This window comes from Festucalex cinctus, chromosome 8 (genome assembly GCF_051991245.1).
Source record: "Festucalex cinctus isolate MCC-2025b chromosome 8, RoL_Fcin_1.0, whole genome shotgun sequence".
NCBI lineage: Eukaryota > Metazoa > Chordata > Actinopteri > Syngnathiformes > Syngnathidae > Festucalex > Festucalex cinctus.
Window position 1 is genome coordinate 14,106,912 of NC_135418.1, and position 15,423 is coordinate 14,122,334.

Genomic DNA, 15,423 nt, shown 5'->3' on the forward strand with positions numbered 1-15,423 from the left:
AATAAAGAAGGATTCGGTGAATGCGCATCGGACTGGTGGGGTTCAGTACCTCCAGCAAGGTTAAGAACCACTGCTGTATACACTAGTGAGATAAACGTATTGGGTCACCTGGCTATTACAACAATCTTTTATAGATTTTGCCTTATTGTTTAGAGTCAGGTCAGGGCTCTGTTTTTAAGTGGTAACAAAGGACCATCACAATGGACAAGATGTGCCCTAAGGCTTTTGAACATTATGTAGTATTGTAATCTCATGGTGTAAATAAAATCATCTCTCCATGTTCCTTGTGTGTCCAGGGTATTTTTGGCCGCCGACGTGAAGATGTAGGCACTACAACTAATGGGGCATTGACTCCTCAATCCCAGCCAACAGTTCCCTTGCAGTACAGTGACATGAAGCTTGCCTTGGAGAAGGAGCGCTCAAGGTGTGGAGAGCTGGAAGAGGCTCTTCAGAAGATGAGAATAGAGCTGCGATCCCTACGGGAAGAAGGTACGTCTTAACAGTGTATGTACTGTTGCAATTTGAATCAGACCCATTAATACTTGCACTTAACGACACCATATTTTTGTAATGTCTGATTGAGTGAGACATTGAGCCAACTTTAAAATAATGTGTCCGTATGGAAAAAAGCTTTAGTGATATTTCAAATCCTCCACTGCACTCCAGTGTATTTTTTTTTCCAGACAAAGATTTCCAGAATTCTACTGCCACTGACTATTGACTTTAATTTTTTATGAAAATACAGCCGCTCATTTCAAAGCACAGGATCACATGGCTACTTCCACACCAGCCCAGGCTCGCCATCAAATCCTCATGTCAGCCATTGTGAAGTCCCCAGAGCATCAACCTAACCCCTGTGGGCTGCTTAACCCCTCAACCCGTTCCAAGGAGACTTCCACACCTGAAGGTGACACACTCAAACACATATGCACACACACATAGTCTGTGTTAGATGAATCTTAGAAGACAATTTATATAGTAGTACTCGTGTGTATGCGATCACTGTCAAGAAAATGGGCCCTTTGTTTACCTATTGTGGTGTTGTTTGTCTGTATTGTTTCTTCTGTCAGCCTGTGTTAGGCAGGATTAGGTCATAAATTACGTTGGATAATTATGCTCAGGACCTTGTAAATCTGAAACATAAACCAAATCAGTGGACTGAAGGTGGAAATGTTTAAAAACTTTTGTTTCAGGTTTTAGTCGCTGTGCTTTTATCCAACCAATATTGCGATCCTGCCGGGCCTGTCTCACAAGGGAGGGGTTATGGATTAATATGATGATACTGGTTTTAATGTGGACTTTGAATGAAGCGGAATGGAACTTTATCTCGCCAAACCAATCTGCTTTAACTGTTCTATTTCTAAAGTTTCCTAATGAGAGCTGTAGAATCCTTCTATTACAGCAATATAATGAAAAGTGGACAGACCAAGGCGACATTTGCTCTGATCCTATCAGACACACCTTCATCAATGACAAGTCTGTTGCCTTTCTTTGTGATTCAGGCCTCAAACTATGTGTGTCTTTCACTTTCACATAGCTATTGTTAGACTGCTATCTCCTTTCTGTCTCTTTCCTCTTATTCCTTGCAGAAAAGAGGAGGGTCACCTTTGAAAGTAAGTTAGCAGTCACCCATTCCTTTCTTACATCTTCTCAAATATGTGTCCACCTCCGTTAATGTTTTTTGGTTCTCCAGATTTCATTATTTATACATTCCATTCTGATTGAAGTGCATAGTGTAATTTTCATCTATTCATACCTAAACAGGAGTATTTAAACAAAAATATCTGTCATTTTTGTTTAGTCATTTTCACCGTGCGAACGATGACAAAATAATTTTGTGAAATGCTTGTTCCTCTCCAAGGTCATTAATCTTAATTTCTCCTCACAGCTGTTCTTCTCTTTTTCTTTATTATTATTTTTTAAATTGCAGAGTTTGGCCGTCGCGTGAAGGAGAGGATGCACCACAACATTCCCCATCGCTTCACTGTGGGTCTCAACATGAGGGCAGCCAAATGTGCCGTCTGCCTGGACACTGTGCATTTTGGACGCCAGGCTGCCACTTGTCTCGGTTGGTGTCTCTCCTTCAGAGAACAGCCGAGAGATAGTCTTCCAGTCTTATCAGAATTACTGGCTGGTCTTTGAAACCCATCTCTCCAACCCACATTATCTCACATAGAATTTTTGTTGACTATAACCAGGCCTGTTTGGAAAAAATATTATCGTGTCAAAATAACAATATTGTAACATAATTTAACATAAATAAGCTTGAGAGCAGAATATTCCTGCTAAAAGGAGTAATCTGCACTTGGCATAGTTTTTTGTTATTATAGTCTTCAAACACAAAACTTCAGCCCGTAAGTACATTGGTGACCACACTCGTAACTTAAAACACTCCCATCTCAAATCATTTTCCTCCTTGAATTGAATGGAGAAATCCATCAATCTGTTGCAACGCCCCCCATCACGTTGGTAACCCTGCTCTAAATTGTCCATGAAGGAAAGCGGTGTAGAAAATTGATGGATGAATGTTTATGGCTGGCAATTCTGTATGTTGCATTCTGCTATACATAAAGATAAAATAACTACATCTTTTGCCCTAGACTTAAATTAAGTCTATAATGCCCATTTAAAGTGGAATTGTGTGTTCAATGTGTTTTAAACATTTGAAAAGTTTCTACTCTGTATTTCTGTAAATTAATTTAAAGAATAATGCCTGACTTTTCTTCCCCCCCCCCCTTCCTGTAGAATGCCACACCCTTTGTCATCCCAAATGCTCGCCATGCCTTCCAGCCACTTGTGGCCTGCCAGCTGAGTATGCCACCCACTTCTCTGAGGCTTTATGTCGAGAGAAGGCAAGCTCCCCTGGACTTCAGGTCAAGGAAGCTAGTGGGCATGTTCGCTTGGAGGGATGGATGAAGCAGCCAAGGTTACTGGTTCACTTTCCTGACATACTGGCCATTGGGCATTAATGCACCGTGCTATTGTATTTATATATTAACCTTTATATTATTGATTGATTCAAAAAAAGAAATGGCAAGCGTGGTCAGCAGGGCTGGGAGACGAAGTATGTGGTTCTCGATGGAACCAAAATATCAACCTATGACACAGAGCCCAGAGAAGGTCACCATCTTTTTCTGCTGACATTATAAAGAAACGTCAAATATAAATCCAGTACGAAGCTAATTTGACATGTCCTGTTTAGACTGTGTAAATGCGGAGGAGGAGTTTGAGCTTTGTCTACCTGACGGAGAGGTAACTGTTCATGGAGCTGTTGGAGCCTCTGAGCTCATCAACACTGCAAAGTCAGGTAGTGGTTCACTGATGGCCAATACTACAGCACTCGGACTCTTTTGAAGTATATCCGCCTATCTGAAATATTTAATCTACATTTTCTGGGTGTTTGTATCCAGACATCCCTTACATTCTGAAGCTGGAGTCACACCCCCACACCACTTGTTGGCCAGGCCAGTCTCTCTACTTCATGGCTCCCAGTTTCCCGGACAAACAGCGTTGGGTGGCTGTACTGGAGTCTGTGGTGGCTGGTAGCCGTGGATCTAAAGACAAAGGGGATTCGGACGCTGTAAGTGCTAAAGCGATTGTCTGTGTAATTTAATTTCTAATAATAAATGTCAAATTGCAACGTAACTCAAGGGAGGTGTGTACTGTTTTGGTTTAAGTCAACTCTATTCAATGCCCCCAACATCAGCCAATGCCTTCATTTCTTTTTCTCCTCTTCCCTCTTTTCTCTCTCTCTATGCATGTGATCACAAACCGCATATTCTCTTTGTGTGTTTTCATTGTCTTCGTTACTGTCGTCATGTGCTGTTTGTATCCCCATTTAATGCGGTTGTGTGGACCATTGTAGGCAGGTGTTTCTAAAAGACAGAAGAACCTATCACCCCTGGTTCAGGTACAGTAAGAAAGCTGCACGAATGCTAGGGCTTCAGTGATCAACTGGCTGAGCATGTAGTTGCTGTACCTGTCCATGCATAGAACACTATCACTGCTCTGTGCAGGAGAACACAGAACCAGGCTGATAAATGGGTCCATAGTCGCTGTTTTAAGTGGCCTAAAGTGCACTTAAATTATACTGTGCAAAATGCATGGGTCTGAATGGAACTCTACACCTTTGGCCAATAGCATGCTGTGCTATGCATGCTTCTGCAAGAGCCGTGCTGCTTCAGCTCTTTCACTGGAATACACACACAAGCTCTTTGCAACTTTATTGTACCTTGGAAATGAATTTTAACAAAGCTTGGCTTCATTATTATGATTATTGTTGTGGAGATGACAAAGGTGTCTCACAGATTTTTATGATGCTTGGACACTGTTATATTATTTGACAAATCAGACAATTAATGTGTTTTTGTGGCCATTTTATTTACAGAAAACATGCAATTTCAGTAATGCGTTTGTTTGCTTTAATTATTCATTTAAAGTAATTATACATTCGACTTATGTACCTATTTATTAATAATGTAACTTATATGGAAATGGTATGAATGTTTTGCTTACTCATTGATTCCCTTTAAACTACATGTTAAAAGTCAAAGCCATATATGGGGAAACACTTTAAATGCAGGTTAGTTACCTTCAGTTGCAGACTCAAATCAAATTTGGATAATCTGCACAACTCATCTATATTATTCTGCCCTTAGTGTTTGTTGGATGTGTTTACCGGTACCCTACAGATAGCATTTCTAAACAAATGCACACTTTAGACAGATTTTTATTTTATTTTTTTTAAATACCTACAGCCAGATGTGTGTGAAGAATGTGAAGTCGATGTGTTATAAACACACATTTATTAATGTTTCAACGCTTGCTCAAGTAGATTTTTTTTTAGACATTTTCTACAGAGATTTGCAGCTAATAAGCATATTTTTGCTTGGCTGGCATTCACTATCACTGCTCCGAACAAAAATATATAGATATTTTTAGATTTACCTATACTTGCCTTGCCTCCCACACCTCTTCAACTGTCATGGTCCTGTTTGCAGTACCTCAGTACAGCATGCATTGATTCATTTTCCCCTCTTGCTGTTACTGGTGCTGCTGTGATGCTTTTGTATTCACCCAGGGAATAATTATAAAACTATAAATAGTCTGATGGATAGCTGAAGTAGTAAAAAATTGTAAGCACCCGAGCAATCACATTTGTTTAAATAAACTATAATTATATAGGAGAATTGCTAATATCTGTACAGTGGGTTTTCCTGTATCTTCAGGGTTTCCACAGGTCATTAAAAAGCATTAAAAGTAATTAAATTAAGGCCTAAAATGGCATTAAAATCATTAAATACGATTTCCTATAGACATTAAAATTTTAAATTGATGTAAAAACGTTCATGCTTTATTTTACATACAATGCTGTACAGACGAGTCTCTATAATGAAATTTAGCAGTAATAGATGTGATAGAAAGATATTTATGATACTTGTTTGTACTGGTAATTGTAATTTACAATGAAAAAAGTGGTCAATGAGTTGCTTCATATTACAAATACCAATTGCTCTAGATTTGAAAAGAAAACTTGCGGTTCCTGTTACCAAAACACTAATCCTATCTAGTGGCAGAAAATTACCTCAACACACATGTATGAATCACATTCCTTTTAACTGTTCGTGTTTAGTATCTTTTTATCTTAAAGTAACTTTATAAATTACTTACTGTACTATAAAATTACTGTCTGTGATTAAGATACAACCACATTTGTTTTTTGTAATCATATTTGTCCACTTACTATATATTAATTAACAAGAGTATGAAAACTTTAAAAATGTACATGTATTTTATTCTACATTTCAAACAGATAAAATGTGCAATTAATATGTAGTTAATCACGTTTCCCATGAAATCATACAATTAATTACAATTAAAAATTGTAATCAACTGGTAGCCTTATATATAAACAATATCTACCTATGTGTGTGCCTGTGTATACACTATACAGTACTTTGTGGAAATTGTGGGCATTAAATAAATTAAAGTTGCATTAAAAAAAAATCCATTAACCTAGACTTGCTGATACCTGCAGAAACTGATCTTGTTAATTGAGAAATCAGGTGTTTGAGAGCTGGCTGTCATTGTTGCTAAATATCTTTTGATGCCTGCCTCGTTTCCTTCTTCACATCTTGTACTTTGTTGTCATTACAGAAGCTTCTGGGCAACTCTTTGCTGAAGCTGGAGGGTGATGACCGCTTGGACATCAACTGCACTCTGCCTCTCACTGACCAGGTTCTGCCGTAATCGTTTAATATAAGCTTGCCATTAGGCGGCTGCACCATCCACCTGCGGGTTTGTAACCTTGTTATTCGCCTTAGATCGTGCTGGTCGGCTCTGAGGAGGGCTTGTATGCGCTGAACGTCATAAAGAACTCCTTAACCCACATTCCGGGCCTGACCGCCGTATTCCAGATTCAGATCCTGAGGGAGCTCGACAAGCTGTTGATGATCACTGGTTAGTCAATGAAGCCATTCAGGAATTGCAATTCTCCTAATGATGTCTTCTTTTTTTCTCAGCTAACTTTAATTACCAAGTCATTTAGGTTTTCATTAATTATGCTATTCCCTGTATGCAGCATGTTCATTTTGCACTTCATGTATAAAGCTTAATATCTATAAATTTAATGTCCTGTATTTGTACTGAATGTGTCTGCCAGGAGAGGATCGCGCCCTGTGTTTGGTGGAGATCAAGAAGGTGAAACAGTCTTTATCACAGTCCCATCTCCCAGCTCCACCTGACCTCAACCCCTTCATCTTCGAGACAGTGAAGGGGTGCCACCTCTTCTCCTCTGGAAAGGTCACTTAGATTATTTTTGTCATATGGAGTGAAATCATCAGTTTGCAAAGATGAAGTTGAACTAACCCCTTCCCCCTCTTCACAGATTGACAATGGGATCTGTATCTGTGCTGCTATGCCCAATAAAATTACAATCCTGCGACTTAATGAAAGCCTCAATAAGTTCTGTATCAGAAAGGTACGTCTGCATACAGTCGAAGGCTGTGCTTTATTCTTGGAATGAATATTGTTCAACTTTTGACTTTATTTAAAGGAAATTGAGACCTCAGAGCCCTGCAGCTGTATCCACTTCACTGGCTATAGTATTATCATCGGCACCAACAAATTCTATGAAATTGAAATGAAGCAGTATGCGCTAGAAGGTTTGTCATCCACCACGGTCTATCCATTACATCTTGATATTTAATCGAAAGTATTGTGTGTTCACTTCAACCTGACTGAGCCGCTTGAGTAATGCGTGTGTCTGTTCCTGCAGAGTTTCTGGATAAAAACGATGTGACGTTGGCCTCTGCTGTGTTTGCCGCATCCTCCCACAGCTTCCCCATCTCAATCATTCAGGTCACAACGGCTCCTCAGAAGGAGGAGTACCTGCTCTGTTTCCATGGTGAGATGATCTTTTCTGTGTGCCAATGAAACTGAGCAATTTGCACATTTTTCTCATATGCGACCTGTCGAGTGTTCCCACCATCTGAAAAAAATTGCTGATTTATTTGAACTTGCCAATAAAAAATGTTTTTATTTGCAGAGTTTGGCGTTTTTGTGGATGCGTACGGCCGCAGGAGTAGAACTGATGATATCAAGTGGAGCCGCTTGCCTTTGTCATTTGGTCAGTGAATCTTCTTTGGATGATATTGCATTTTATATAATATCCTCTTATCAGCATGTCGTGATATTGAATGCAAGTTTGACCTTTCAGCCTATAGAGAGCCATACCTGTTTGTGACCTACTTCAACTCTCTGGATGTGATTGAGATTCAGGGACATTCTGCATTAGGGTAAGCTTATTTTTCGGGATCCACTGATATGGAATTGTTGGGGCTGGTGCCGATATCAATATTGGGAGCTACTTCACTACTGCTTAATCTGTTCAAGGTTGCGGGTGCTCCCAGCCGATATCTGATATGTTGGCTGATGTATCAGCTGATGTAGGAAATAGTAACATTGATGTAAAAGGATACTACATTTATTGTACATGAATGCAAATTCTTATTATACCCAAAGTGTGATTCAAGACAAAGAAACAACACTACTAAATTAAAATGAGTAACTTAAATCGGTAACAATGTCAACATAAGGACTGTAAAGTGTGTTATAGTTTAGATAATGGTGGACATGGAAATTAACAGTTGGAAAAATGTTTGTTCAGTCCACAAAGATAACTTACACAACTTTAAACAGTTGTATAATTGTTTAATATTAGCTATAGACGGACATATGAATTAACAGTCAAACGTATCTTTTATTTCCCAAACATGCAACTTACACAATGTTTAAACAATAACTGTAATACGCTCTCTAAACATGCGGTAAAAAATAGAATGCTCTTCTTGACGTGCCCTAACAATGTGTTTTGTTACATTGTTTACATTGTCATGGCGCCCTAAAGTGTAGTGAATAGAACAAAAAAAATATTGTGACTCTAACCACAGTGAGTGTGTATATTTTTGCCTTACTTTGTATTTATGACCGAATCCAATTTCTACCAAGACTTTTGTCCTGAGCATTTCTACTCTTTTCAGGTCCCACTCATACGCGCACCTGGACATTCCAAACCCACGCTACCTTGGCCCGGCCATCTCCTCCGGCGCCATTTACTTGGCCTCATCATATCAGAACAAACTGCGAGTAATTTGCTGTAAGGGCAACTTGATTCAGAACCAGGATGGTGGAGGAGACTTGCAGCATTGCGGCTCCGGACGCAGGTGAGAACCGTTTGTTTTCACACACGATGTGGACTGCACTTTTTTTTCCCCCCCACCTTCAGCATGTTGTAATTGTGCAAATCATTCCATGTTTTTGGAACAAAGTCTGGTTGCTTTAATTGTAGATGTAAACAAAGTAACAACAAACATTCAATCACCCTGAAACGAAAAAGGGAAATTTTGGATATTGATTGAGCTTCTACACCTTGAAGTTAGATTTAGCATCTGTTTACTTTGACGAAAAGCTGAATTAAATCCACTTAATTTATCTATAATCTATGAGTCAACTCTCAGAGAGAAACCCCACTGATTGATTAACTGTGCTGAAAGAGCGAAGGCTGATGTGAAAGTAAAATGTAGCTCTTTTGTTAATCTTTTATTTTGTGTGTTAGCATTTGTCATTCACTTGTCGTTGGTCATGGTTGGTCCGCCACAATGTTAAGAGTGGGAGTAGGTGATGACACTACTGGTGTGGTGGGCATTGCAGGGCACAGGTTGGCATGCATAGTTGGTGATGGTTAAGTTTGACCTTAATATTTTTTTTTCCCAGTGACAACTGCATTTTCCTTTTTTCTTTTTTTTTTTTCTTTTTGCAGGAGGAAGAAATCATTTTTTATATGTAATAAATCATAAGATAACTTTAAACAGAACAATCACTTTTAATATAACATGTAAATGTGGAGGGGAGTTAATAATTAAATAAAGACTAAATGTGTGACATTTTTTATTTTTTTCATTTTATTTTTTTTTATGTGAAGTGATCTCTTACAATGTGATGCTTGCTTTTGAGGAGTCATTGAGCGCTGAATGAACGTAGACATACCCTGCAGCTGACTGGAGACCGGTCCAGGCCTGTCTGCCTTTTGCCAACAGACCGCTCGGATAAGATCCAGCTTCCCTGTGACTGAACTGGATAAACAGTAGAAAATGATTTAATGGGTAGCTTGCTTTTGATGGTGTTACCACTGGGAGAAAAAAATGCTGATTTGAAAGCAGGCTTTGCGGTCTGCCCTGAGCTGCTCTAGTCTTTTCCAGAGCCATTTTTATTTTATTTTCTACTTGTTTCAATATATAGTACGTCAGCTTTTCCAATGAGTTTTCCCATGTTCAATCAGTTTAGCAACCTGAGTCCTGCATTGCCATACAAACCCCGTGGCCACGAGTCCACCAAGCAGTCAGAGTACAGGCCAGGGCTATAAGTTGTACAAATAAGAAATACATCTTAAATCCTCTCTCTGATGCAATTCATTGTGTTTTCTTGATACTTTGTTTTCCCATCGTAATCGCTGATCCATCAGTCATGGAGTAGTAAATAAATTGTCTTGCTCTAACCTACTGCAATTGCTGCCTTAGAAAGATGCCTTTGTGCATTTTTTTATTTTATTTTTTTATAACATATTACTTTATGCTAATTTGTCAATCCAACTCAACCTAATGTAGCTCTGCTTACCTTTTTACTTTGACTTAATTGAAAGGGTAGCACACTTGAAGTGAAACTGAGTTTTTCAGACCGATATATATATATATATATATATATATATATATATATATACGCACACCCACACACACACACATATATATATATATATATATATATATATATATATATATATATATATATATATATATATATATATATATATATATATATATATATATATATTTATTTATTTTTTATTTAACCAGGATAGTCCCGTTGAGATTAAGAACCTCTTTTTCAAGGGAGTCCTGGCCAAGATATACGCACACCCACACACACACACACACATATATATATATATATATATATATATATATATATTTATTTATTTATTTATTTATTTATTTATTTATTTATTTATTTATTTATTTTTTATTTAACCAGGATAGTCCCGTTGAGATTAAGAACCTCTTTTTCAAGGGAGTCCTGGCCAAGAGGCAGCAAAACAGTTTTCATTACAGTTTCAAATAAAAGTTTCACTTACAATCACATAAAAATTATATAAAACAGTTACAAATCAATGAGTCCGTCTCAAGTGCTCTTAATCTGGATCTAAAATCGTTCAATGAAACAAGTTCCGTTAGTTTCCAGTCCTTTTGCAACATGTTCCATGCAGAAGGGGCAGAGAAAACAAAAGCCTTTTTCCCCAGCTCAGTGCGGGCAAATGGAACAGAGAGCAACAAAAGATCATTGGAACGCAAAGCATAAGAATCAACACTTTTCAATGTGATTAAATTACAAATATAAGAGGGCAGCAGTCCAAGCATAGCCTTGTAAATAAAAATGTACCAGTGAGTCAACCTCCTGGTGGACAAAGGAGGCCATCCCACTCGAGAGTACAGTATATATATATATATATATATATATATATATATATATATATATATATATATATATTTAAAATAATAATAATTCAGCATTAATGTGACCAATAACCTGCCTAATTCAACTAAATAATTAAATTTTTAGATTTAAAAAAAAACGTAACTGAGATTGAGGGGCCCTACTTTCAAGCAAGTCTGGCGCAGAGCGCAGTGTAAATGTGCACATGGGCGAGGGTTTTCGTGGCATTTTAACAGGGGTGTGCAGACTTTTGATATCCATGCTATACTAGTGGGAAAGTGCAGAATGACTGACTCAAAGACACATTTTTAGATAAAAGAAGATACTGAAATAAAATATTAACGGTTTACTTCCACAATGGGTGGGCCTAAATATTTGTACAATTAAAAAGTACATTTTTCATAAAATGTGGATAAGTTATTCAGGTACAAGTTTTGATAATTATAATACAAAACATTCAGTTTTCCATTAGAATTGTTAGTCTTGATTCATCATCCAGGACACACTTCCCGTTGTTACCTTCATCCTTTTCCCTGACAGCCCGAACAAACGCGGGCCTCCTTCCTACAACGAGCACATCTCCAAAAGGCTGGCAGCCAACCCCATTGCCCACGGAGACCCCGGCACACCCCACCGCTATCGAGAAGCCCGCACCGAGTTTCGACGTGATAAGTCCCCCAGCCGTCCTCTGGAGAGGGAGAAGTCTCCTGGCAGGATGCTGGAGAACCGGATAGTCGCGTCTCCCGGCAGAGCCATGGCCGACCCTCGTTTAGAGCGCTCCCCGGCGAGGGCCATGGCGGACCCCCGGATGGAGCGCTCCCCGGGGCGCATGATGGATGTCCGCAGGGAGAGGTCGCCGGGTCGTTTCGAGGAGCGCCAGAGGCTTCATACTGGTTCTGGACGCACGCCCATCAACCCCGTTGCTAAGGTCTGTTGATATGAAATCTGATCAAACTTTAAAGGGGAAGTCTAAATACAGTGCTGGTTAATATTGGGTTTGTGGAATATGAGCTGAGCAGCAAAATCCAGCAATTTTTATCCATATCAGAAAGCGGCCATTTTGCTCCTTGCTCTTGCCTGAAAATGACATCACATTTGCTCAGGTAACAACCAATCACACCTCAGCTTCAGAAAACAGGTTAGCTGTGATTGATCACTGATTGAGCCTTGAGCAACTGTGATGTCATCTTCAGGCAACAGCAAGTAGCAAAATGGCCACCCCAACCGTCACTTGCCGTTGGTGCCGGTTGGCGTGGGTTCGCGCCTCCTCCTGGGAGACCCATGTGGCTTACATGAAGTGAGCTTGTGTGTGAATGAGTGATTACAAAAATAAAAAATAAAAAAAATGGCCACCCCCTGAGTTGGATAAAAACGGCTGGATTTTGCTTCATAACTCATATTCCACAAATGCAATATTAATCAGAATACCGTATTTAGACGAGTGAGTCTGCATAGAACATATAATTGTTAAAGGCCCAGTATGCCGGTTTCACTCAGGAAAATGCACTTTTTAAATACAGGATGTACACACTTTAACTTTCTCTCAGTCTCCACATCTGCGTTTCGGTTAATATTTGGTGGTGATTTTGTCCTAACATAACATTGTTTGTTTAAATCATGTATTTAAAAAGTGCATTTTCCTGAGTGAAACCAGCAGACTGCGCCTTAAAGGAATGTTTAAGGTTGACTTCCGCCTTAATACAGTGTTTCCTAATCTTTCATGAGCCAAGGCACTTGATGGGACGCCGTCAGATAAAATGGTCACCGATTTATGTACACTGAAATACTCCACATCTCATTGAAGTTTACTCCCAAATGTATCTGTATTGTGTGGGCCTGTTCAGTTTAACAGCAGTTGAATGAATGGCAACAGATTGATACACAGGTTAAATGGACCTTCTGCCATCTAGTGGAAGTGCGTATTTTGGATATAAATTTATGAGTCAATGTAGAATAAACATGATGAATGAATGAGTTTTTAAAGTGGCTTCTTTCCAGTCTTTTGGAAGGAGCCAGAAGTTGTTTCCAGTATTTATGCTAATGTAATGTGTCTCCTGGCTGCAGCTCGGTATTTACTATGAATATTTACTAACAGTCTCATCTTTGCAAGAAAGCACCCATGTGTATCAGCCAAGAAATGCTAGACTATTTACTGGTTTGTGTAGCTAGCACTAATTTCCTCCTGTGTCCAACTGTGATGAAACTAGGATACCAAAACCCATGTGTCTGTTGTTGTTGTTCACTAATAGGATTTGTTTATTACTAACGGTCTCAGACCAAACTATGCTAAGGCCATACAAATTGGATTTCAACTAACCAAAAGCCTCAGTTAGGCTCTAGTGCAGTGGTTCTTAGCCGAGGTTCAATCGAACCCCAGGGTTCAGCGGAGGTCAAGACTCAAAATGATTCGTGATGATGCGCCGTGCTTGGCCATCAATGGCTGCAGGTGATCACGCTACATTGCTTGGCCTATCTGCGCTGCAGGGAATTTGGTGCTTGTGGCTGTTGTGATGGTACGTCATGTGATTTAGTTTTGTCTTGACTCTATTGGACAGGTATGGGACCAGTCGTCTGTTTAGGAGCTTCTTGTCTGACAGCGACACTTATCTTCGGGAACAGCTGAAGATGAAGAAATCAGAGAGAACGTCACCAATTCACAAGGAAACACTGCCACACATTTGTTTTGATTGGCATCCAAGCAGGCAAGCCCACACAAGAAATAACTTAACAGCTTTCATAAGAAAGAGGTACAGTAATTGTTTGGGGAGCAAATCGATGTCTTCAATGCCATATGAACAACTTCTCAAGCAGGGTGTTTTTGCTGTGTTTTGGAGTAGCTCTGCTTTCAGTTAAAGTTGAAAAGCAACTCAACTTAAGGCAGTTCTGCTAGAAAAGCTCAGCTGTAGCAATGCAAACTCTCACAATGCCGATAACATGAGCAGAACCAGTTACTGATAGACGAATAAACTCTGGCTCCATCACAGCCTCGGTAGCATTTTGTTTTTGTGAGCATCTGTGACTGTCAAACACGCTGTCATTAAGAGCTAATTACAATTTTCACTGCTAATCTTCTGTTTGACTTGGACAGATTGGTATTGGTTATCGGAAAAAAAAAGAATTAAATCAATAAAGCCGCAAAGCAGACGCTTGTCTTCCTGAGGACAGGTTAACAAAAAAAAAAAAAAAAACTGCACTACCCGCAATGCCGAGCAGCCGTGGAGCAGGACCTTTCTAATCCTTCAGAATGCTATCTGACTGTAAATAGACAAGACTTAATTTTATATACATATATAAATATATATTGAGAAGGAATTTCAAGGCTGGATAAGCCATGTCTATTTTTGTTAAAGAAAAAAAGTGATAACTTGCCCTCTTGAATGTCTAATAAGTATTCTTTTAATACGTCCAAATGTCTATAAGTGATTGCATTATGGCTCAGACTAGTGTAGCGCCGCCATTTTGTCAATAGCAAACCTCCATTCAAAGAAAAAGAAAAAAAAAAGAAAGAAATTAAAGCAGCATTGTGTGACTCTCTTCCGTCTCTAAATTGGTTAAGGTAGTGGTTGAAAATAATTTGGTTTACCCTGATTTGTAAATGGCAATGTGAAATCAACTTGAGTGTTTTCTTCTGCTTCTGCCTCATTTGGGTTCTGTTTTAATTCCACCATTCATCAAATGGTCAAATGGTCTCTGTTTTAAAGGCAATCTAAGTGTAAAATGCTGGTACAGCACTCAAATCAAATCTATTGTTGTCATTGTGCTCATTTTTGATTTCTGTAAATCCTAATGTGACATATGTTACATTGTGTTTACACAAAGTAGATGCTGTATTTGAGGGGTTTTGGGGGTTTTTTTGTTAATCAATAATGATGACGCTCTTCAACTTCATGACGCCTTGATAGTTCTCAATGTAAAAGCTTCCTTGAATGTATTGGAGTTGATGCAATTGGTCAAATATATATATATTATTATTTTTTACACGCAATCAAAGAAACCAAATGCACACATTTCCTGCTGATCTAAAAACAGTGAAGCCCCACTAACGAGCCCTGTGACTCGTGAAACGTATCTACGGGGTTTCACTGTTAAAAACAAGTTTGTTTTAGCCATTCTTGTTTTTATTATTTTTGTACACTTTTAAGTTGTATATTTCATTCCACTGAAACATAATTGCTTCAATGCTGGATATGATATCGATGTCTGCTAAAAACAAGTTCCCTGTAGAGATTTTGGTCAGAGAATATTAAATATATCCCTTCACTTTTAACTTTGTGGTGTTTATTTGTGATATTCTCTCACTTGGGCTTCCTTAATCACCTCGAGGCTTTACCGGCCAGCGGCGTTGTGACCATTTGTCCATGTCCATTGTGTTTGAAG

At 38.8% G+C, this 15,423-nt stretch overlaps 1 protein-coding gene across 7 annotated transcripts in view; it reads left to right on the plus strand.

Annotated features, from left to right (window-relative positions):
* Positions 1–15,313, plus strand: part of cita (citron rho-interacting serine/threonine kinase a) — a 41,348-nt gene extending 26,035 nt beyond the window's left edge. For 3 of the 7 annotated variants that reach the window (XM_077529726.1, XM_077529724.1, XM_077529730.1), the window contains 20 exons: positions 297–489; positions 746–907; positions 1,590–1,613; positions 1,931–2,068; positions 2,746–2,926; positions 3,029–3,120; positions 3,203–3,307; positions 3,411–3,580; positions 3,866–3,910; positions 6,157–6,237; positions 6,324–6,459; positions 6,662–6,801; positions 6,887–6,979; positions 7,055–7,163; positions 7,277–7,405; positions 7,547–7,627; positions 7,718–7,796; positions 8,541–8,723; positions 11,587–11,974; positions 13,602–15,313. In XM_077529726.1, the coding sequence (XP_077385852.1) occupies positions 297–489; positions 746–907; positions 1,590–1,613; positions 1,931–2,068; positions 2,746–2,926; positions 3,029–3,120; positions 3,203–3,307; positions 3,411–3,580; positions 3,866–3,910; positions 6,157–6,237; positions 6,324–6,459; positions 6,662–6,801; positions 6,887–6,979; positions 7,055–7,163; positions 7,277–7,405; positions 7,547–7,627; positions 7,718–7,796; positions 8,541–8,723; positions 11,587–11,974; positions 13,602–13,625 (2,553 nt within the window). In that variant the 3' untranslated portion in view covers positions 13,626–15,313. The remainder of the gene's footprint in view (positions 1–296; positions 490–745; positions 908–1,589; positions 1,614–1,930; positions 2,069–2,745; positions 2,927–3,028; positions 3,121–3,202; positions 3,308–3,410; positions 3,581–3,865; positions 3,911–6,156; positions 6,238–6,323; positions 6,460–6,661; positions 6,802–6,886; positions 6,980–7,054; positions 7,164–7,276; positions 7,406–7,546; positions 7,628–7,717; positions 7,797–8,540; positions 8,724–11,586; positions 11,975–13,601) is intronic. The other 4 variants (XM_077529727.1, XM_077529731.1, XM_077529728.1 and 1 more) reach the window with 2 other exon arrangements.
* Positions 15,314–15,423: the final 110 nt, after the last annotated feature.